This window comes from Bactrocera latifrons, unplaced genomic scaffold (genome assembly GCF_001853355.1).
Source record: "Bactrocera latifrons isolate USDA-ARS-PBARC rearing strain unplaced genomic scaffold, ASM185335v1 scaffold_144, whole genome shotgun sequence".
Taxonomy (NCBI): Eukaryota; Metazoa; Arthropoda; class Insecta; order Diptera; family Tephritidae; genus Bactrocera; species Bactrocera latifrons.
The window spans coordinates 531,055-554,694 of NW_017534897.1; the positions used below are offsets into that span (position 1 = coordinate 531,055).

The 23,640-nt window shown below is 37.8% G+C and overlaps 1 protein-coding gene across 1 annotated transcript in view; it reads left to right on the plus strand.

Moving 5' to 3' along the window:
• The window catches only part of LOC108965653 (dynein heavy chain 10, axonemal-like), a 105,740-nt gene that overhangs the window by 524 nt on the left and 81,576 nt on the right, over positions 1-23,640 (plus strand). The window contains exons 4-19 of the mRNA XM_018928202.1: positions 40-230; positions 945-1,539; positions 3,659-3,772; positions 5,690-5,918; positions 7,576-7,683; positions 8,526-8,698; positions 9,140-9,765; positions 9,830-9,991; positions 10,053-10,161; positions 10,232-10,314; positions 10,400-10,691; positions 13,593-13,751; positions 17,815-17,967; positions 21,353-21,485; positions 21,820-21,905; positions 22,228-22,362. Coding sequence (XP_018783747.1) covers positions 40-230; positions 945-1,539; positions 3,659-3,772; positions 5,690-5,918; positions 7,576-7,683; positions 8,526-8,698; positions 9,140-9,765; positions 9,830-9,991; positions 10,053-10,161; positions 10,232-10,314; positions 10,400-10,691; positions 13,593-13,751; positions 17,815-17,967; positions 21,353-21,485; positions 21,820-21,905; positions 22,228-22,362 — 3,348 coding nt within the window. The remainder of the gene's footprint in view (positions 1-39; positions 231-944; positions 1,540-3,658; positions 3,773-5,689; positions 5,919-7,575; positions 7,684-8,525; positions 8,699-9,139; positions 9,766-9,829; positions 9,992-10,052; positions 10,162-10,231; positions 10,315-10,399; positions 10,692-13,592; positions 13,752-17,814; positions 17,968-21,352; positions 21,486-21,819; positions 21,906-22,227; positions 22,363-23,640) is intronic.

Genomic DNA, 23,640 nt, shown 5'->3' on the forward strand with positions numbered 1-23,640 from the left:
TTGTAATTTGTTACTCACCCTTTTCATTTAATTTCACAGAAAATTCGGGACTACGAAAGCTTCAAGATGACAACGCTACTCATACCCAATGTAATGGTGGGTCTACGCCACATCTGGACCATGTCCAGCTACTACTGCCGCGACGACAAGATGCAGGTTTTACTCTGCCAAATCTCCAACGTCTTCATACAGAAAGTCAAGCGCATCATCTGCTTTGAACACATATTCAGGTAAGTCGCTGCGGCAGCGTGAAGCGCTTACGCCAAGCGTAAAAATTAAATTTAACTTCAAGCAGCTGAGAATGCTGCCAAATCGTCGCAATGTCGCATAGAGCGAAATGCTTGTGCTCTTAGCCGTGGCAGAGTGTAGCTGGCACTGCACATGACAACTGTCAGAGGCGATTTTCCTGTCGATTTACTTTCGAAAATACTTGACTTGTATGTTGCGGTACTTGCACGACGAGTGCGAGTGCTTCGTGGAGTAGGAATGAGTCCACAAGGCGGATATTGCAAGTGTTGCGTTGACTGTTTCCTCCTTAGCACACTGACTGTTACCTGCCACTTGCTGGCTGTCGACAGTTGCAGCACGCGCTGCTTCCTGTTGAGCAAATTTACCCAAACACTTGGCGAAATACAATTTCGGCGCTGCCGCTGTCGCATGCAAATTCCTTTTCGCTTGCATTCCTTGTACAAATATGTAGAGAGCTATATATATATATATATAACGTAAATGGCAATGTATTCAGCCTTCTGCTTTTCCTATTCCGCTCCAGCATGCTTATTTCCGGTTGCTGGTAGCGACATTTCAATAGCTTCTTCACTTTGCGACAATATTATTTTACAAGCCTTGAATATCTCAAAATCTCAGCATAAGCGTTTAGTCTTTCAATTGCTCCCACACTACATCTTATCAACTGCTTATTCATACACATACTCTCATTTCAGCCGTTCTGCTAAATACACTTATGAGACCGCCACGAATTGCGCCAATTTGCTGCGCTGTTGGAAGAGTGCTTACCTCGCCAGTCGTTCGTATATCGAAAGCTCCGGTGTCGGCTCACGTTGGGAGTTCGATCGTCAGACGCTGTTCTCCGAAGTCGATCATATATGTCACATAAGTCAAGATATCGCTTATATCGGCCGTGTTTTCATACAATATGAAAATCTGTTCGGTCATCGCCTCAAAGCGCTTATAACCGATCCATCTATTGTGGATGATTTGATGAAAAAAGTCTATCGTCTGTTGGATGATATGCTTTCTAGTGTTGATTATGACATCTTCAGACCAGGTAACTCGGAGAATTGGGAGCATACACTGGCTACATTCAACCACCGTCTGGCAAGTGTTGAGGCCGATGCCAAAGCCGTTATTGAACGTAGCATAAATACGTTGCGTTCTTCCGATATGGGTTTGGAGTTAATAAAGACTATCAAGGAAATAGACACACGTGAAGAGCTCGCTGAATTTATTTCGACAAAACATGAGAATATTTTGCGATTTTTCCAGACCGAAATCAACTCTGTGGAATTCACATATACGGTATTTATATATTGAATTCAATTTCAGGAACATCAAAACTTTTTTGTGGGATTGTACTAATTAAACCCCTTCCTTTTATAAGCGATCGATTAAACAACGCTAACTGAAATAATGCATTACATTTTGAACAGTAAAAAAAAAAAAAAAAAAACTCGGATAAGTTTTCATAGCTCGGAATACAGAAATGTTGAGAAGAGGAACTTAAACAAAATTATTTTGCGAATTTTGTGGTTTCAATAGTAGAAATATCTTAAAAGATAATATGTGCTTATATCGATATATATTAGTTATTTAGAAAGGTTTCAACTCTGACCAAGATTGACAAAAACAAAATGACAGGTTCACGTATTTTAAGACAAATCTTTATTATCATCTTCAAAATATGCTAATTTTTAGGCACGTCAACTTTTAATATAATACAGTTCCTTGTCCTACGATTATAGGCTGGAATGGCCTTCAGTGAAATTAGCCAATGTTGGGTTTTTCGGATTTTGCTAATTTTTCGAGCGCCACTCACTAGTTTGTTGGGTCTCTAGTTTGTTTGTCTCGACGTCATATGCATAAACCCTCGACTCGTCACCAGTAAACATGTCTTTGATGAATATAGAGTTGTTGTTGTCGCGGTATAAAAAATTCTTGAAGCGATTTCAAGGAATAGTGCCGAACTGACAGTCCTTGGACGGATAAAAATCCGCGACCGTTCTGCTTGCTTAAACCTGACTGTCGTGGAAGTGGAATTTAGGGTCACAGCTATGCTGTCAAGCATCCCCTTTGTGACCTATACTCGTCGTCGTTTTTGCAAGTGATTTAGATCATTTTGTTGTAGTCTACCATTGACAAGATTCATACCAAAACATTAACCAAAATGTGTTAAGTTCATATTTAAGAGATTTTGAAATCCTTTTCTATCACACTGATGTCAACACGATGACATTTTCAACGAATTTGCGGGCGTGATTTGATTTAGAACCAAAAAACTTTCAATTTATTTTCTAAAATTTTAATAGCTCAGTTTCAGTACAAATGAACATATAATCGGTTACTTGGGTTTACGGGTTTCAAAAAATCTATTTTTTTTTATTGTCTTATTAAATTCTAAACATTCGATTCTGATTCGAGTAATAGTTTCGGAGATATAGTCTTGAGAGCTTATGGGCTCGGGTTAAGTGCACCGTCTTTGAACGTATTATTTTCAAAACTGTGTTTTCAAGGTCGGTTGGCAAGATTTCTGGAGAAATACGATTTTAATGAAATTTTTCAAAGTTGCACACGTCTTTGAGATGCAATTATTAAAGACTTGAACGAAGGATTTTTTTTCCGATTACAACTATTTAAAAGAAAAATGTAGCGAAATTTGAATTTTTTGTAGAATTGTCAAAACTCTAATATTCAGGTTTTTTCTTTCGTTCAATTTGTTTATATGTTTTTTATATAAGAAAAATATTGTTGAAAAAATGATGATTTTTAGCCGAGGAAGCCCATGTAACCCCTTAAGGTTTTGCGGTCATAAAGACGCACTAATAGAAAATCTTCTCATTTTACGCAGTCCTTTTGGTCACTGTTTCTTGAAAGTGTGACAACATTAAATTAAAACTGGTGTACGGCTAACACACGAAAACGTAATCAACATTGGGAAACCCGACGTAACGAGCTACCTGGATGCAAAACACTCATTAGAAGTGACTGTATGTCAGCTGAACTGGGCTTACAGATCACGTGGGTTCCACGGTATGATAAACTAGAAAAGGTATCGATAGTGAATCTTCAGATTCTATTGAAATTCGCGTCAAGCGCAAGCATACTAAAGGATAACTACACCTCATGTACCTAGTAACTGAACTTCATCTGGTATCGCAAAGGCCAAAACTGGTCTCAGCATGGCTCATTGGCTTATCAAACTGATCTAACCTAACCTAAGTGTTTTATAGGAGTATTCATATAATGGTTTCCTTACCGGTAGTTTCAGAATGAACGTTAAGAAATTGCTCAAAAATCTACTAAAATTCCAAATTTACTTAAGTATAACACACACTTCAACACAAATATGAATATGACCAATTTATAGATTTGCACCTTGCTCATATTTTTATAACTTAAAATGTCGATTTTTCACTTGCAGAAAAATCGCAAAAATCCACCAATCGGTAAGCACCAACCATTCCGCATCGGCTGCATTCAGTGGGCGCGTCTGTTGACCAATAAACTAAAAGTCTCCGTGCTGGCATTCAAAAGGGTAAACGTTCAATTATTGCTCGTGGGCATTTACATGCAGTGCGAACAATTGTTGTTGTGGAATTTGTTGTTATTGTGTTTGTGTTGCTGTTGCAGCTAGCTGTAGTTTTTTAATGTTGCAAGCACTTTTTTGTTTTGGCAGACGCCTTTGGTGTTTATACTAGTTTTTACGTGTTGGTGCATGAGTAGTGTGTGTGTATGGTGTATGGTGAGTGTTAAGTGTGGTGTGCAGGTGTGTGTTTGTGCCAGTATGCTGCCGCATACACAGTTTATTGTTGTATTTGATTTTTTTATCGATGTTTTTTAGCTTTTAATTGTTTTTGTTCTTGCTCGCCCTGTTGTTCTTGGTGGTTTTTGTTTAATTGAAATTTCAATTTCAGTTTGCTTACTCCAGTTTTTTGCTGTTGCTCACTGGTTGTTATGTAGAACAACCGTTTCTTGTTTACCGCTATTGTACGCATAGTAGTTGTAGTTGTAGTAACACTAGCATGTTGCTGTAGTGGCAGTGGTATTCGATAGTGTTGCTGCTGTTGATTCCACTTAAAATTCCTGCCATTGCTGCCCCATCCACAGCCTTTATTGTTTTCCTTAGCTGCATTTAATCTTGTTTTGTTCCATATTTCTTTTTTTATTTATTATATTCTTGTTGTGTGTTGTTGTTGTTTTGTGCTTCTTCTGCGCACATCAGCGCCAACATTGAAACGATTTGTTGCATTTATTTTATACACTTTAATGCTTCGGTTATTTATTGCCGACAATTTGTATTTGCTGTACTTTCGTACTTTGCAAATTGCTTCGGCGCTCCTTTGATGTTTTATGTTTTTTGAAATCGCATTATTATTTTATTTACTTTTTCGTTCTATTTTTGTTGTTTTGTTTGATGCATGCTTACACAAGTAGCGTTTTATTTTTGGCTGCTGTGCCGTGGCATTGCCAGGCGTGTGCACTTTTTAATATCCGTTTTCGTTGCCAAGAGCAAAGAAATTAAAATTACACTGTTGTTATTGTTGTTGTTTTCATTGTTGTTGCTGCAGTTTATTTATCACACCGCTATGTATTTGTAAGCCTCTCTGCTCAGTCTTTCTGCATATGTTAAGCCGAATTTTGTTGTGTCCTATTCATTTCTGCTACCTCTTCCTTCTGTTCGGTCACTAGATGGCAGATGAGCCCAATTTGAAGAACAGTTATGTCAAACGCAGCGCTTTCAAGCAGTACTTTGAATTGGTCAACAAAATGTATTTATTCGAGAAGGAAATGTTTGACAGATACTCGGCCAAAGGCACTTATATGGTCAATGCGGTCTTTCGTCAGAACATTTTATGCATTAGGATTTGCAATCCCAAGCTTTGTAAGTACATGTACACGTTCGAACATGGTATATTGAATTTACCACGAAGTTTTAAACATACAGAAAGAATCGTTAGGAAACTTAGTACTTATATTGTATATATATATATATACAAATGTTTTCGTTACCAGCTGAGTTAACTATTCCCTCAATTCATCAGATATCGATCGGAAATTCGGAACACGTTCTTTTCTCGGAACCAACAATATCGAACCACTATTAGTATATAGTTGCCATACAAACTGTCCGATCAAAGTGTAGTTATTGTATGGACAACTTTTTATTTGACAAATTACATTCACAAAATTTGCCACAAAGTATTCATATTTTTCCGTCTTTTTTCAGTGGAATATATTTCGGAATCTCAAGAAACGCTCCGGTCAACGCAAAGAGTAAGTAAAATCCAGTCACACACATATGCTAATGTAAATTTATAACTATAAATATACTGCGATGCTCCTTATAGAACACATAGTAAAGCACCACAAATTGAGGCACAATTATATTAAACGCCAAATAAATATTAATTAATATATAAATAATATATTGATCTTATATATAACTTTGCAGAAAAATGAAGAAGCTGATACAGGTCAATTAAAGCAATCTGCAGACGTTGATCCTGGCTTCGTACGCAAAATAACCAAATTCACCATATTCGCAACGCTTGTACAATGGCTAGTGTGCCGACCTCATAAAGAGGATATACACATACAGAAGGCTAGAGCTTTTATTAAAGCGGTTAAACCTAAAAAGAATCTAAGCGAACGAGACAAATTGTGTTTGAAAATATGCGAATGTAAGTATACGCACTTATGAATTTACAAGGAATTCGCTAACTTGATATTTATATATATATATGTATAATTTATTAGATTTGATTGTTATTTGTGGTGGTAGGTCTTGCATATGGACTATACTGCTATGATTCTCCTTGTTAGTATATATATATTTTTTTTTTCTAAAAAGGCACATGTATACATATATAGTACATATATGAATATGTATTTGTACATATAATCCTGGCATCGACGGGTCATTTTTACACCTAGAGTCTTATTTGACGCAAATAACAACAATTTTAATATATTGAGAATAATTCTACGATACCATCAATCGAATCGCGGCTAATTCCAATTAACTAATATATGTATAACAATCAACAACAAACCTTTGTAAGAACCCAAAGACAATACCAAAAATCTTAAATAAAAGTTTAATGATTATTTTTAATCACAACTGTGCTATAACAGTTAAAATAATTCTATTATTAAAATACGAGTATTGCTTACGCTACTACTAAAATCTCCAATTGAGTTCTCCGGTTAAGCGTAACTTTTTGAGGCACCTGAAGTGCTCCATAAATCACTTTACCACAGTAATAACAAAAACCGCCAAGTTGATGGACCGTCAGCACAATTTTCAATAAACGGACTATTGACCATAGTGCGTGTGACGTGGCGTATGAGTTATCTGGGAATGTTCATCTCACATTCAAGCCAAAAAAACAAAAAATACGAATTTATTTTATTTCCTCTTCTCAACGCCTTAATGTAGGCAATCAGTTTTGGCACTTATCGCGATTGCACCGCCATTCGTTTTGATTCGGTTGACGTGGCTGAGCGTCAGCGTTAAAACGTCCAAGCCCAAGCGGCGAGAAAGCGCCGTAATGAAAATTGTGCTTCAATTACCCTACGCACTGAAAGCAGCTTTTGAATGAGCCACTCAATGAGCTGCTCAAAAGCTGCAGTTATGCATTTACATATATTAAGAAGTGCTGGTGGCAAAAAATTAAAGGCAGTCATTTAATACTCGATGAAAGCTATGTTCTTCAACGTGAATTCAATTTGGCTATGTCGCGCTGCTGCTGCTATTATTGTTGTTAGTGAGGCTTTTAAAATTTGAATTGTGGGATTATTTGATTTTTATAAAGTATAACTTAAAAACAAGACAAAAAAGCTTTCACGCAATTGCTGACTATAAAAGAATTGACGCTAATCGCAAATCGTGTGTTCCTCGGCTTCCGGCTCCTTGCGCCACGCCACCCACATCTGCACTACCCGACACCCTGACGTTTCAGCTAATAAGCGCCAGCCAGTCAGTCAAGCATATTGAATATCCGCAAATAGCTGCGTGCGGAACCATTACTTCAACAATATTTGAAAAGTAAATTTGACACTGGCGCCGAGTTCAAAGCTGTATAAAACAGCTAAATATGGAAACTCAGCGCGTCTCGGGCATAAATGCTTCACTGCTTTTATTAGTCGCTTTAAATGTTGTGCATGGGGTAATTTCGTTAGCGCATATTAGCGTGGATTACTTCTCGCTTTCGACTAAGTGGAAAGTCTATTCAAATGTAGCTATACACAAACATACATATACTGATTTTAGCCTATTCTTATCATGGCTCGATAATATCACTTTCTTTGAAATTCTTCTTTTTGTTCTTCAATTAGTGCTGGTTCGCGCCGAAATGCAGGACGGTTTGCCCACTTGGCGCGAGTTAGTTTGCGATCGCATTCTAATTGAGTTCGATTTGCAATTTCGTGTGAATCTAACACGTGGTAAGTTCTTCTCTGTAATTTGATTTTAATTAAGTGTAATTTATATTTTCCATGGATGTGGCAAGAGTAATCCAATATTATCTTGAAAATACGAAAGTTTTGTTTTTGAATTATTAAATCGTTACTACAATGCAAATTTCAATAAATAATTTATTAGTAATCTACTTACACGTAGAGTAGAACAAGTATCCTTAAGGGATTCATAAGAATATTTTTAAAAAATTTATTTTTAAAAAATTTGGAAATGTGATGGCAATTAATTTTCGAGATATAAGCTCAATTTGATGAATACTTTAACTTATTTTAATCAGTCCTCAACATTTTAAGAGCATTTTTTCGGAACGCTGTTTTCCGAGGCGGTCTAAGGATTTCTCCGAAACCCTTTTAACGGTCGGCTAAAATTTTCACACGATTGAGAGTTTTTGAGCCATTCAGGCTTTTTCAAAAAAAACGAATTTTTGGGAAATCTGAATTTTGACTAGTCTTTCGATCACTACCTGACTTAGGTTTTTTAAGCCACTCAGTAAGTTTTCTCGTACCTTATTTTGCCGGAAATCTAAATTTGGACTAGTCTTTGGAACACTACCTACAATTTGGAGCAGGAAAGCCTTGTTCACCAGCAGAAACCTTTTTGCAAAGATTCCCTTAGAGATTGACTACGGGATTAAGCGAATCGCAAATTTTTAAGTTTAATTATTTTTTTTTTTTAAGTAAAATGTCTCTTCAAAAAAAAAATAATCACAAAAAAGGTATTATTTCAGACTTGCAACTGGTTAAACCTAAAAGTCATAAAAATTTCTAACAAATATAAAACGATCAATATATGTTTTTTCCCACTCAAGAAATTTTCGAAGTCATGTTTGAAGGTCAACAATTCGAACATTTTGGTTATTTGCTCCCAAATGCACTACGCACCGCCATTATGAAGAAAGAGATGCTTTTCAATGACTACGAGGCCGTGGCCAGCATCACCGATAGATACAATGCGCTCATCGATAGTTTGGTGCTGTCTGAGGTAAGTATTACACTGCCGCGCTGAAAACACACAAACACAAAGATATATTAATCGAACCTGGTAGTAAATAAGAGTTAATCGAAATTACATGTTGGACTGATACTAACAACAAAGACAATGGGGTAAGTCTGAAGTTATGCTACAAATCCTATTTCTATAACTTAACCTTATCGGGGGCTTACGTTATCCCAACTCTTGCCTCTGTACTTGGTTCCAGCCTAATTCCATTCAAATTTTGTACTCAACTTATGATATAAGAGTTAAGCAAAATTTTTGTTCTCATCATTAAGTCTCTTGCATTAAAAATGGGAAATAGCTTAAGCTAATCGCTTTTTAGTTATGAACCACCATCCATCACTTCATCTTCATAGTTAAAAACCACCATTCATCATTTCATTTGAACAAGTTTGTTATAAGCATACCCAATGTCTCTCTAAATAGGTAAACTTCTTACGCGATCACCTCTACGAAACAGAGATCGTCATACAAACCGGCATCGGTCGCTATACTTGGCAGTCATTTAACATCCTTAAATTTTGCGATTCGGTCAACACACTCATACGCAAACTCATCTCGATTGTTTCGCAAATCAATTTCATACGTTTGGACATAAAAGGTCGCATCGATCGCATCAAACAGTTCAACCTCTTCGATATACACGATCGCACCGGCTTGGATCGTGTGCCGAAAGCACCCGACGTGCAATTCACGCACGAATCCAATGAATCTTCAGTAGAAGCACAACAAACATCTAGTGATGTTGTCGACTCGGAAAGTGCCACCAAAATACCGGCAGTGAAAATGATACAATTGAAGGAAGAGGAAGCCGAGCTAACACAACAAGAGAAGGAATGCGGCAAGGACATGTATCATTTTCAAGGTTACTTTGAGAAACTGGAACAATCGCGCAACGAGAAATGTTCGCACATGAAACGTTTGTACAACTCCATTGGACCGGTGCTGGTGAAGCTCGAGAGTCTTGTATTGGGCACCTTTACCGGGCGTTCGGAGAAGATGCGTGGCTATTACACGTACTGGGAGCAAATGACCTATCAGTGCATTTTGGAGTGAGTAAACTTAGAGATAAGTGAAGTTGTCAGTTTTTAATGTTCTTTGGGTGTTTCCTTGCAGCAATGCTTATCAAAATCTTAAATGCTACATTGAGCGCTTGCTAAGTGATGTGCCGATGTTTGAAGTGAATGCTGTCATGCTAATGTCCGAGATCGTATTGGAGCCGACGGCCTCGGAAATGCAGAATATAATGTTGCAGGCGGCGAAGGACTATCTGGAGCGGTGAGCACAAAATATGTGAGATGTGAGGACAAAAAGTAAAACTTTTTTTACCGTTATAAAGCATTCACATCTACACACGCTGGATGGATGGCACGTGCCTGCCTTGTCCGCCGATTAATGATGAGTACGGTGACAAGTACATATTTACTTTCTATGAGGACGTGATCAAGGTGAGCTAAATTTTTGATTTTTTCCAAACTACTAGGGTTATTAAAATAATAATTGCAATATTCTTCACAGGTGCGAGACATCAGTCATTTGGTAGTGCGGGTACAGGAGGTCTCCACCGCTTTGGTATACGAATGCAAGACTATTATAGCAAAGTAAGAATATTTGTCTGAATTGTCTTTAAAATTATTAAATCTCTTAAAACCTCTACTTTCTCTCTCCCTCTTACGCTTTTTGCAGATTCAAGCAATACTTTTATTTGTGGGCCTTCGACAAGCGCGCCATTGCTGAGAAATTTATTAATCGTGGCATGCCACTTGTGACACTCGATGAGAAATTTACATTCTTCGCCAATATTATTGAGGAGATACAACTGATGCCACCCTACTGGAATACCAAAAGTATACGCATAAATCTGAAGAAGCTAATGGACAGCATCTCCCAACATGCTCAGCAATGGCGCACAATTCTTGGAGAGTTACTAGCCAAGCGAACGGCAGACAATATTGTGAGCCTGCGGAATGAAATCAAAGTAAGTTGTAAAGCATTTTCCAGCAGGGTCGTGTGTACTGCAAATAATGGCATAGAGTAATAAAAGTCAGTTGAACTACTTATGCAATTCAATTTTTTTCTTTTGAGTTTTAAGAGCAATAGATACTTGTATATAGACAAATATCTCTTTCTGTTTGCGGTCATAAGCTCGAAACTAATACCGAAGTTATAGGTTGGAAAAAATTTAAATATTTTTTTGTGGATTTTTTGTATGTGCAAAATGGTTGTGACTGCATTTTATAACCACAACTTTCCTTAAATAATGTCTGCTACTAAATATTTTAAGGTTTTACATACACATACTTACATATAAAATGGTTTGACGGAGAGGAGAAACTGAAAATAGCTTACAGTTTCTCCCTTTTCATTTATTTTATAAGAGATTAAAAAAGCTGCTAAGCTTGTGTATACTCAAAAGTACCTTCTTAGCGACGATTCTTTCTTGAAATCATTAAAGAAAATATAATAATAAAAAATATAATAAAATAAAGAGCATAAGTTGAAAGCATTTCCGAAGTATCTATCTCCCCTTATTCTAATATTAATATACTAAAAACTAAGCTTTAAGGATAATCAATATTCCTCAATTAAGCTTTGGTGTAATGATTCCATACCTACTTAAGAGATATTGATATATTATTTAGACTTTATATACGAAAAAATTACGTCATTACTGACATAAGTATTGTTCATCCAAATCAAATATCCAACAACTTTTCAAAGTCTAGAGGATACTCTAAACGGCAAGCCGAATCGATACACATGTTTGCTTGAAAGTTCGTGTGCTTCAATGGATTCACGGCTACGAAGTCGTTGAAAATGTCTCAGCAATATTTTGGATAGTCTACGTTATCATGGTCCATTCGCCTCTGTTAATAAAAATAACGTCCAAAAAGTTAAAAACCAGTATTTGAAAACAGAGAGCTAGCAAAAGATCTCAAATCTGCTATGAATTGGCTCAACACACTAGACTTGTTCTAAAAGCTGTGAATCTTTCGGAAAAGAGACGTCGAATGAAAGTCGGAAAATATATGTTCAACAAGTAGACGAGGATCCTGATTGCGTTTTGTCGGCTTAATAGTCGGCGCTGTTCCCCAGAGGGTATATTGGTATGGACTGACTTACTTTCGCCAAACTTGACTCGTTTACTCTGGTTTAGTCCACCAATGCTAGCCATTATCCTCATTAGTACCGCCATTACCCTTGACGCTTTTTCACAGACATTGTCTAGATGCGTCTTATAACTTAACCTCGAGTCTATCAGCACTCCTAGAAATTCCAATGATTGTCACGTTGGTATAACCCTCAATATTGAGTCTGGCTACCTCTGCTTTCCTCCTGCTTGTAATTAATATTGATTCCACCTTCTGGTCCACTAGTTGAAGCTTTATTGCCATAAGGAATTCTTTGATTTTTGTCGCCGCATAATTGCACAGACGTTTATTTGGTTAATTTTCTTCGCTACCACAGTCACTGCGATATCATCCGCGTATCCAATCATTTGTAGCTCCTTGGGTAATAGGAGGCGCAGCACCTCATATAAGTGGGCCCAGGAATGAGGCTTGTGGAACACCGTCCGTCACCATTTAACTTTGTAGTCCTACGTCTGTGTCGTATAGAAGAATCCTGTCCGACATGTTATTATAGATAATCTTCAGTAAATAGAGCGGTGTTTCTTTAGATGAAGAGCTTATTTATATGGGGCCAAAAGAACGAATTAAAGACAAAGTGACTAGCGCACAGTACTCTTTGCAGCCATACATTTAGTTCCTTTTATTGCTTTATTTGGGAAATGAGTAAATTTTTGAATTTACGCGTGTCAATTATTAGTCTTGTTGACCTGTGTCTGCGGAATCCATATTGGTTATCGGCGAGTCCCGGTAGCTCTTTTTCGAAATGTTGTTCCAGGCGCACACTTATTATTCGCTCTAGTATTTTTCACACCGTGTCATGCATGCTTAGTGGTCAGTACGAGTTTGGTTCTACAGGCGGTTTGTTTTGGTTTTCCTATTAGAACCAAACGTTGCATCTTCCAAATTTTTGAAAATATACGCTCTTTTTTTTTGCCCAGTTTTGTGAACGGATTTGACGGTCTCTTTTACAGTTATTGTTCCTGTTCCTTTGCATTATTACTGATTATTAACGAACGTATGACCTCGAAACTATTCTTTACTCTAGTGAATAGTGCTTCAACAAGGAAAAACGTTAACTTCGGCTGTTCGGCTGCACCGATACTAATATACCCTTCACAAGTGCATTTCTTTTAGCAACTATGAGTTCAGTTTATATGGAAGCTATATGCTATAGTAATTCGATCTGAACAATTTTATCGGAGATYATATTATTACCTTAAGCAGTAATCCATGTCAAATTTCGTGAAGATAACACGTCAAATGCGAAAGTTTACGATACAAGCCCTTGATTCCGATCGATCGGTTTGTATGGCAGCTGTAAGCTATAGTTAACCGATCTGAACAATTTCTTCGGAGATTACATTGTTGCCTTAGGAAATAATCTATACCAAATTTCGTGAATATATCTTGTCAAATGTAAAAGTTTTCCATACCAGCACTAGATTCCGATCGTTCAGTTTATATGGCAGCTATATGCTATAGTGAGCCGATCTGAACAATTTCTTCGAAGATTACATTATTTTCTTAGAAAATAACCTGTGCTAACTTTCGTGAAGATATATTGCCAAATGTGAAATTTTTCTATATATATGTTATAGTGGTCCGATATCGGCAGTAACGTTTTGCAATATTTCAAAACGATACCTTAAAAACTGAGGGACTAATTATTGTTATAATAATTTTTTTTTTAATATTTTATACAAAACTTAATGAATTAATAAAAATTCTTGAAATTTTATTCTTTCCAGGAGCTACGTTTCAATCTAGATATGACAACCAAAGAGTTGGCGGACTTTAAGCTGGTCATGCAGACTATCTCTACCATTCAAACGAAAACTCTAACCTATGAGCAGCGCATACACGAGCTGCAGGAAACATATACGGTACTTGCCGAACACAATATTAAGGTGAGAAACCAAATTTGGAATTCAACTAATATTTAATTTGTTAAAAAAGAAACAAGCCCTTGCATCGTCCCTACGATGTGACCCACTTCAGTCTACGCGACCATAACCCGCTGTCAACAAAACTACGCGAACACTTCGCCCAAAAACTTGGCGACAATTTAAAGGCATGCTCAAAAAAGAGTCTACAAACTGTGGAAGTATTACTTAAGTGACACAACAAACTAACCGCATTTGCGCTGAGATTTCATATTTCGTCACATACGAGTTAGGGCACACATACACACACATCCATATGTATGTACACTGAGTCCATGGCTTTTTTAGGCGAAAGCTCAGTTACACGCTGTTGACCAAAAGCATTTGAATTTGAGTAAAATGAAAATTTATGCAAGTCCACATGTGTGCCAACAAACGCGCCCACATGCAGGCAAGCACACACTCGCACAACATGGCGGTTGCAGTTGGCGATGGAAGCTGTGCGACACACATGTACGTGCACGCCCACCACTAACTGCACTCTGCAGCCTGGCTGGAGCTTGACTAAACTAAACTACAAAAGCCCCGCTTTATTTATACATGCAAATACGCATGTGTACTTGTGTGTGTGCGTGTGTGTGTGTGGGTGCTTGTGAGTCCACTTTGGCAGTGGCCGGCAAAATGATGTGCTAGTCACCCGCCTGGACGAGCGACAACAATAACCGGCTGCTGTAGTGCAATTCCTTTTTGTATATTTTTGCCACATTCAAATAAGGATTTTTCGAAAATCCTTCTGAAAGTCGCTCCAGTATTTGCACTGCAGACAGCGCCAGTATGTTTAAGCAGCGGCAACTAGAAATTTCCCAACCGACTGACCACTGAGCAGTGGCTACCTTAAATTTACATGCACATACACGCCTACACATGAGTATGGTTGTGTGTGTGTGAGCACATGTAAATTCTTACAGTTATTTCTATGCATATGTGTATGTGCAGCCATATTATTTGCTTCGCATTCGGCACCCTTAGCAACTCTTTCCAGACCCAGAAATAAATGCTATCCCCACCACCCGCGCAGCGCCGAAAACTTCCATGTAAATTTCAATACCCTGCTCCTTTCGAAATTCGAATTCAACTATTTTAAGTTGCAAAAGCTTTTCAACTCCCATTCATTCATTTACTATTGGTCTTTGGCCAAACTAAATCTCCCACCGTTTGGCGTTCTGGCGGCGCCTAGTGGTGGCAGCTTGTTCACTGAGTCCCCACTTCGTCGCATGCTGGCGTTCAGCAGACGGAATTAACTAGCATTTTATAGAAATTAATGTACAAAGCATCGAATAAACTAACCGAAAGTACTGTTGGCCAATGAACGAACGGCCAAAAATGTTTGCATTTTTCGATAAAAATGCAGAAATCCAGAAATGTATTAGAATTTAGTGTGCGAAATTGTGCTGGTACATAGCTTTAGTCTGCTGCCAATGTTTTTGTTATTGAAAATAGCCGAATATGGAAATTGCTTTGAGTTCATTCGCGAGTGAAGACTTTTACGGCTTGCCATATTACGTAACACTGAGTTGGGAGGGTTTCATGTATTTTTGCTTTTTCGAAAAACGAAAATCGTTTGTGATACATTCACTCGTGAAAAAAAAAGATTTCGGTTATTTCTATTTGAATTGAAATCGAACGTAGTGTTTGACCTCGCAACAGTTTTACGTTCCATATTCATTTTACGTTGGTTTTTGCTGAAATATGTTGGTAAAACACGCTTTTGATAGGCCATTTTGGATCCCTTTGGTAATAATTTGACGTGCGAGAAAAAGTGTGGAAACTTGTTTCTCTTCGATGTAGGCATGTAGGTTATATTATATAATGATAGAAAAGCGATAAAAAAATATTAATTTCGCCACCTCAGCAATGATACTCTTAACAGGTGCATTTTTAATGTCACCGACTATTGGTCTACATCCAACGGGAAACGTTTTTTAGTTTTTTCAGTCCCTTTCTCTGACATAAACTAACTTTAAGTTACCTAATAAGGAGACTAATACTTCATTAAGATATTAACCTTGAAGTTAACTAGTCAGTTTGTGTGGCAGCCATAGGCTATGATCTGATTTAAACAATTTGTGTAAAGATTGTATCGTTGTCTTGGGCAAAACCCTGTACAAACTTTTATGAAGATATAATGCCAAATAAAAGTTTCTTGTCGCCGAAACAGCATGTCACAGAAGTCTCCAAAATTCCTTCGTTTCATGGCAAACTTATCTCGTATTAAACGTAGTGATCAAAATATATAGGGAATTTTATTACTTTGCAGATGTGGATTAGGCTTATTGTCATTTTTTTTTTTTTTTTTGGTGTTGGTATACATTAGAGCTGGCCGATTTATTTTTCTATAAAACCACGTATGCGTTAAACGTTCTACGGTTCATTCTGAACCTTTTTGGCCAGGAGCCAACGATTTTTAATGCGAAGTTGAAAAATTTGAATAAACAGTTTTAAGTGAGATATGTGTCATGTGATCTGATCGAGTCCAAAAAATTATAAATAGTATATCAAAAAGTACGTACGTATTAAACCTCGTAAACTCGTTACTGTCGAAAAAGTCTTTATCATACCTAAAATATTCCGCCTTAAAAATCGCTGGCTCAAAACCGATTTTAGACACATAGTCATTAAAGGAAAGTTAATCATGAAGCCTTGTAAAAAGCCGAAATAATATAGACATAAAAGACAGGTTTTGATAAAAGCAAGTATCCTTCAAAGAATTTTAGGGCTCTAGAAAGTTCGTAACATTGCCTGATTATTTTTGGAGTAAGCGAAGAGGGACCGATTTTTTTTTTACGTTTTCGCAAATCCTTGTCCAGAAAATAGTAAAATTTTGTTTTTAGTTTAAAAATTCTTATCTTATTCTTTAACATTTAGATCGAGCGTCCCAGTCAGAGTAATCACACTTGTGCCTACGTTTTTTCCAACTCTCTAAACAGTTATTGAAATCAATTTCCGACAATGCCTTCATGTTTAGTGTCTTCTATTGACTCAAAACGGTTTTCCCGGAGCGGTCGTTTGAGAAGTCACACGGAGCTAAGTTTGGCTTGATTTTTGATCTCTTTGCCAGTAATAATATGTCTCATGACATCCTGGTAGTCGGAAAGCATTATTTCACAGGCGCTAACAGGACGCTTTTTCAAAAAAAAAAAAATTAGTGAATCATGTGTTTACTTTTCTTAAGTACAACTGATCTTTCAAAATTGTTTTCATTGATCCCTCCGAAATTCCAACGATGCCAGTAGGATCTCTGACTGTTAATCGTCGATTTTCAAGTACCAGTTTCTTTCTTTTATTGACGTGTTGATCATCAGTTGATGTTGTTGGCCGTCTTCGACGTGGTTCATCGTCAACGCGTTCTCAACTCTTTGAATAATTTGTACCAATCAAAAACACTTGCTCGTGAACAACAATTATCACCAAATACCTTTCCAACATGCTGAGTGTTTCGGTACCAGAAATTTGATTCCACACACACAATTTATTGGAACTTATTTGTTGAAATTTGTTAAATTTCACTCATCATAAAATCTTTGAATGCACTATATGTACTTCAGAAAGCCAAGCGTACACTAAACACTAATGATTATTTGGCACAGATGTCACTGACAGTCATAGCAGTCTAAAAAAGAAAACATTTCTACGCGAAATTTTAATTAAAGAATCTTACTATTTTGCCCACATTATAATGCTTCGACTCTCATTTTCTCAGTTTTCAGTCAAGTTCTACATCAGAAACGAAATATTTCAATTTCTGTTTAATATATAAAACTTTCATTAATTTCTCCTTCCTTCAACATCACGGCTGCTACCACTGCCTGTGCCACAATTATTGAATATTTGTGCCAACGTAACTCACATGGTGCTCAAACGAAATACCAAAAATTCAACGTTCACCGCTCGACAACCATGCACCCACCATTATAAATATTTTATTACAACATGATGTGCGCCAACGCCAACTATTATCCTTATTATTATTGCTGTTGTTGATGTGAATGTTATTATTGCTGCTGTTATTGTGGTTCACAATGGATAGTTCAACTTTGACGACTTGCTGATGGCCCATCACCTGGAGAAACGTTGGAATCGTCTCTTCCGTTCATCGCTCTTCCGTTTGGATAAGGTGCAACCAATTAAGCAGAAATTCGCCGATATGACGGCTGTGGAAATTTCATCATTCTGGGAAGAGGTAAGATTTCATTATATATATATATATGTCGCTTAAGATTTATACATATACCGCATTTTAGAACACAATATTAACGAGAATAATTTTTTCTTGTCTACAAACACTCTACATTCCCAAAAAGCTCATCACAACCAAAACATAAAACATTATCCAAGGAAAAGCTACTAATTGAGATGAATGAGTCTTTATTTAGTAACAGATGATTCTCAATCTCACTATATTTTAACATATTTTAGACAGAGATGTCTGACTATATTTCTCAAAATGCTAAAACTCTCAATGTATGGAAATTGAAGAATCTCGAATAGAACAAGCAACTAGTTTAAATCAAAAAGAAAGAGAGAGTACTAGTTACTGTAGAAGGCACAAATGATGAGAGCAGAGCACAAACATAGGGAGCAAAGAAGTTCGACACTTCTGACTTATACACATAGAACTTTTGCTTCGCTTTGTTCAGACATTTGCTTTGACGTGTGACTACCTTCACATTGAAGCGAAGTGTAGCAAGTTGAAGAAAAATTTTGGGCAACTGTCACCTTTGTTACGCTTTGCCAAGCATCGGTCACCATTCTTATTAGAGACAACAAAGCGTGTATATTGACAAATTATTTGTTCTCTTCGCTTCGTTGTTAAATTATGAATTGTCAAGCAAAGCTAGGAAAGTTGTTTGTGAAGAGGGGCCATTAGATATCGAAAATATAGGATGCTACATGTTATATTACACCTGTCAAAGCAAACCTGTTTTTCACATTATTGAATTTTTTTTACAGAAATAGCCAATATATATTTACTTAATCATCTAACCGTAATTTCGAAATGTCAATTGACTAACAGTTATTTCTATCTGATAACACGGCATAACCACAAGTCTTTCGCTGATGCATTTTCTTCCCCCACTACTGGCCAAGCCTTACGTCTTACGCTCTCTCGTTGGAATTCACATCTTTATTCATTTCATTTGCCTACTTTTCCAGTTCATTCTTATTTTTTTAAATTTTTATTATTCCATTATTGCTTCCGCTTTCAATGCGAATTTAATTGGATTTTCTCTAGCGCTGCCATTTTAAAGAATATCTACGAATATCCAATGAGCTACTGCTATGCATCCATATGACATAACCACAGACATACAGACCAATGCTCAAATATAATATATATATTTATATGTATGCACAATACGTGACTTCGTATCCCCGACCGCCAACTGGCAGACATTCTGCAGATCCTTGCGCGCACTCAACTCTTGCGGCTGCCTGCTGCTGTCACTATTATTGTCTATTATATAACAGTAAGCACTTCATGGCGCGCATTACAAGAGGCCGGATTACCTCCACTCCACCGCCCCCAACATCTCGCATGCACCAGGCACGGTGCCGCCACTGCACGCCTTCGCCTCTGCAGCCGAACACATTTGCTCGCCGCTTGCATCCTGTCGCTCTCATTTGCTCAGCATCCGTCTATTGACAAGGCTGTCTTGTCGCTGCTGTCAGTTCTGCTAATGTGTRTGTGTGCGTGTGCGTTTCCATTCTTTGGTATTATGCGTTTTACGTTTTCACTTCGCCACTTTTGTCTGCCGGCATGCATTTTATGTGCTTCATTCGTTTCATTTGCGCATCCGGCGGCCGCCGCTTATTCCTCCCGCTCGCTTGCTTACGCTTATTCCCTGTACAATGCTGCTTCTTCAGCTGCTGCTAGCGAAGAAACCATGAGGCTTGCTAACAAACCAAGAAAACGAATTAAATTGAAGTGTTTATTATGCGAATTAAAAGCGACAATAAGCCGTTGGCTGTTGCCAGTTGCTGTTGCTGCTGTTGTTTTTACTGTTGCTATTGCCATTACTGTTCTTATGGCTTCTTTTATTGTTGCTGGCCGTGTGTTGGCATTGGTGGAAATGGCCACCAGCTCTAGCTCTTTGTCATCAGCATAAAATTTAGAATTTACAGTTGCGAAGACAGTCTCATAAGTAAATGTTTGACTCTCAATGAGTGTGTGCAAATCGCACAAATTGTAGGTGACAATGGACCATTTAAAATTTTTATTACAATATACATATTTATAAGTAATTTGGTAACGTCCAGCCTTAAACGAAGTGCTAAATCGCAAGACTTGAGTAAATGCTCTAAAAATAGATGAAATGGGCATTCAACTACGCCTAGAGTACATTTATTAAAATTTATGATTTCATATTTTGATTTCAAGCACCAACGTAGTCATTAGAATAGAACCTGTCAGATTGGCTTTCTTCTTCTTCTTTTTTACTGGTGTAGACACCGCTTACCCGATTATGACCGAGTTAAAAATAGCGCGTTTGTCATGTTTTTCTTTTCGCAAGGTGGCGCTAATTGGAGATTCCAAGCAAAGTCAGGCCCTTCTCCACCTGATCCTTTGAACAGAGTGGAGGTCTTCGTCCCAGCTCTCCGAGCTGAAGTTTTTTCATCCATTCGGACAACATGACCTAGCCAGCGTAGCCGCTGTCTCTTAATTCGCAGAATTATGTCAATGTCCTCGTATATCTCAAACAGCTCATCGTTCCATCGAATCTGATATTCGCCGTGGCCAATGCGCATGGGACGATAAGACTTCCGCAGCACCTTTCTTTCGAAAGTTCGTAACGTCCACTTATCAGGCGTTGTTATCGTCCATGCCCCTGTTGGCAAGATTTATTCTCTCCAAAATGATCACCCCTTATATATATGTGACCTGGTCTACGGAAAGGGGGCTTAGGTGTCAAAAAATCTTAGTTGATTCCGATGGAAGATGAGATGCTTTTTCACGTGATAGAATCCAAAAAGTCATAAACTAGTTTTCGCACGTTAGCTCCCTTTCCGTAGACCAGGTCACATATATGTATATATAATTGCTTGGATTCCGAACCTCTGGTTGATGTTTTACAGCTTAAAGCATTTCCCTTGCGAGACGCAAGCATATGAAATGTTCGGTTACCCCCGATGATAGCTCTTCCTTGTTTGTTTATTTTTATTTTTTAGTATTTGAGTGCATATTTTTAAACAATTGATTACAACAATTCCGAAATTTACACTTCCCCCACCAAAAAAAGCGAAAAACTAAAATCGACAATAATATTAATCCGAGCTCTGCTGACTACATCTCTCTACCTGTCCAAACAATTCCAACTTACAACAAAAGCGCAGAGCTAAGCAAATAATAGCCTCGCACCCTTTGACCTACTACAATTATTTGCTTTGCCGCAGCTCATTTTAGACTTTTGATTCATGCGAATATACTCATTCACTAAACCCCGCTCATTTATCAAATTCAACACACTACTCGACGCAACTCCACTCCTCGGCACTCAACTGAGTTGCATTAATTTGCATTTACTCGCATATTTGACCGTGTTTCATTTGCTATTCACCCACGCTAGCTAGAGGAGTTCATCAAGGACTTTGAGGAGAACGGGCCCGGTTCGGTGGGGCCTGACCTGGACAAAGGCAGCAAACTGATGGACTTTTATGGTGCCAAATTGAACAAATACGAAGAGCGACGCATTGAATTGTGTAAGTACTGCAATGAGCGAGAATATATTTTATTTTGTCAGGCGAAAAACGCGCGGATTTGTAAATTCTATTTTATTGTATATGTAAGTGTGTTTGTATTCACTGTTAATTTTGTACAACTAACTGTTTACTCTTGCAAATCCATTAAAATCGAAGAGCAGTGGTCCCTCCTTTGGATCTTTGCTCGGCATTAGTTATTATTGTGTTAACAAAGTTGTTTCTTTTCTCTCATTTACAATAAACCAACGCTGATTACTATTTTGGACAATTGGCGTACACTCTCAACTCGCTGCCATTACGCTTCCACCTCATTCCAAATCTTATGCTTACTCAGCCAATGCGGAGAAACTTTTCGATATGCCGATGGCTGATTACAATGATTTCTCAAGAATCAAAACCGACTACGAGGGCATGTTATTGGTAAGTCCACCGCGCATCAGTCAAATATCATCAATATCTATTAGTCCACAGCGCTCAACGGTCCACAACAATCAGGCTGCTTGCGCCCATCCACCAATCACTACCGCTGTGTCTTTAAATCAAATCGTTAGGCAAACAATTTAATTTTTTAATTAATTTGCTTTGTGGCACTTTGCTGGTCCGAAGCCCGAAGGTAGCAGCGTGATTGGTTGGTGCGGGTAGTTTAGCACAATAGTTTGCTTAATTTTTATTAACTTAATAGTTTTACGAACTTTTATTAAAACGCCGCTTTCTGCGTTTTACCATTCGCATGTCTACACAGGTCTACAAGCTGTACAAAGCCTACAAGACTGGCAGAGAAGTTTGGTCGAAGACTCTATGGGCCGATTTGGATCCACAAATACTCACGGATGGCATCGAAAGTTACATGAAAGAGTTTCGTAAACTACCAAAACAGGTATGTAAGAGTATGTATGTATTCGAGTAAGTATACATATCTACACTAGTAGATAGAGAGCAAGTCAATTTCTGCTCGAGAGTTGAAAGTTTCCTAATTAGTTTGCTTGAATGGTTTCTACTGGCGGAATTAGATAGTGATTAAGTGTGCGGCTATATGCGCACACAGGGTTCAACGTTTAGCTAACAATGTAGGAATTGACAATTGAAAGGGTCGATGCTTTAGTTTGAGTAGCTTCTAAAATAATAAGATGTGAATTTCAGCCAATGGTCTCTTATTGCCTTTCAGTAGGGAGCTGCCAGAAAGGATTCTTTTACATACAGCGCAAGCAGCTCAAAACTTCTGTTCTTAGACCAAGTATCCTCTAGGTAGGCGAAGAACATCTGTTTGAAGGTGAACCATTCCTCCCCAGGGTTGTGCGCTGGGTTTGGAACCCGCCGCATGAAAAATGCCCCCAATGAAAAGGATAACTTGGCTATAAATATCTAAAAGAATATGAAGTATGTATTTTTGGTCGATGTCGTTAAGCTCCGTCTCGCTCTCGGTCGCTCGGTTCAAAAATTGTAAGTGTAAGAATGCAGAGCGGCTCTTCAGGACATGAGCACGCTGAAAGAGAGACAGCCCCTCAAGGTCATCGCTGCACTGATAGGTGTTCTAACTAGCCACTGTCCCATTAACATTCATGAATTAAGACATATAGTTTTGGACGCCGTAAATTGCAATGAGGAATATGAGGTGAAAACATCTAGATACTTTCTCCTCCACCGTCCAGTTTTCGCGACAAGAAGCATCTCAGTTACCATACTTTTTACAAGCCTGGCGAATAGGCTGGTGTTAGTCGTAGCAGTAGTCGCTAGGAGTTTGTCCGACTGTTTTTGATCCATACCTAGAATTCCTAATCATTACAACGGATAAGTGTCTTCAGCAGTTTAAGTGGGATCATTCGTGGTTTCAGCAATCAGGCTATTATCTAACAAACCCTAACCCTCCATCTCTGCATTATATAAAGCGAGCTTATAGTATAGTATAGACCAGACTTTACTTTTCACTTCTTGCCAAAGGCATTTTAAATTTTAAATATTTCTCTTTCAGAACAAATATTGTTTTCATTATCACATAATTCCTCACCCTTTATAAATTTTACTCTTTGTTTCAATAGCCCGCACTGCTCCTTGATTGCTTCATTCTTGTGTCTTCATCTTCAATGTGGGCGCGTAATTTTAGTCCAAGCTTTCAGCTGATCCTGTTGTTTCCAACAACCGCCGCCATCACTGCTGG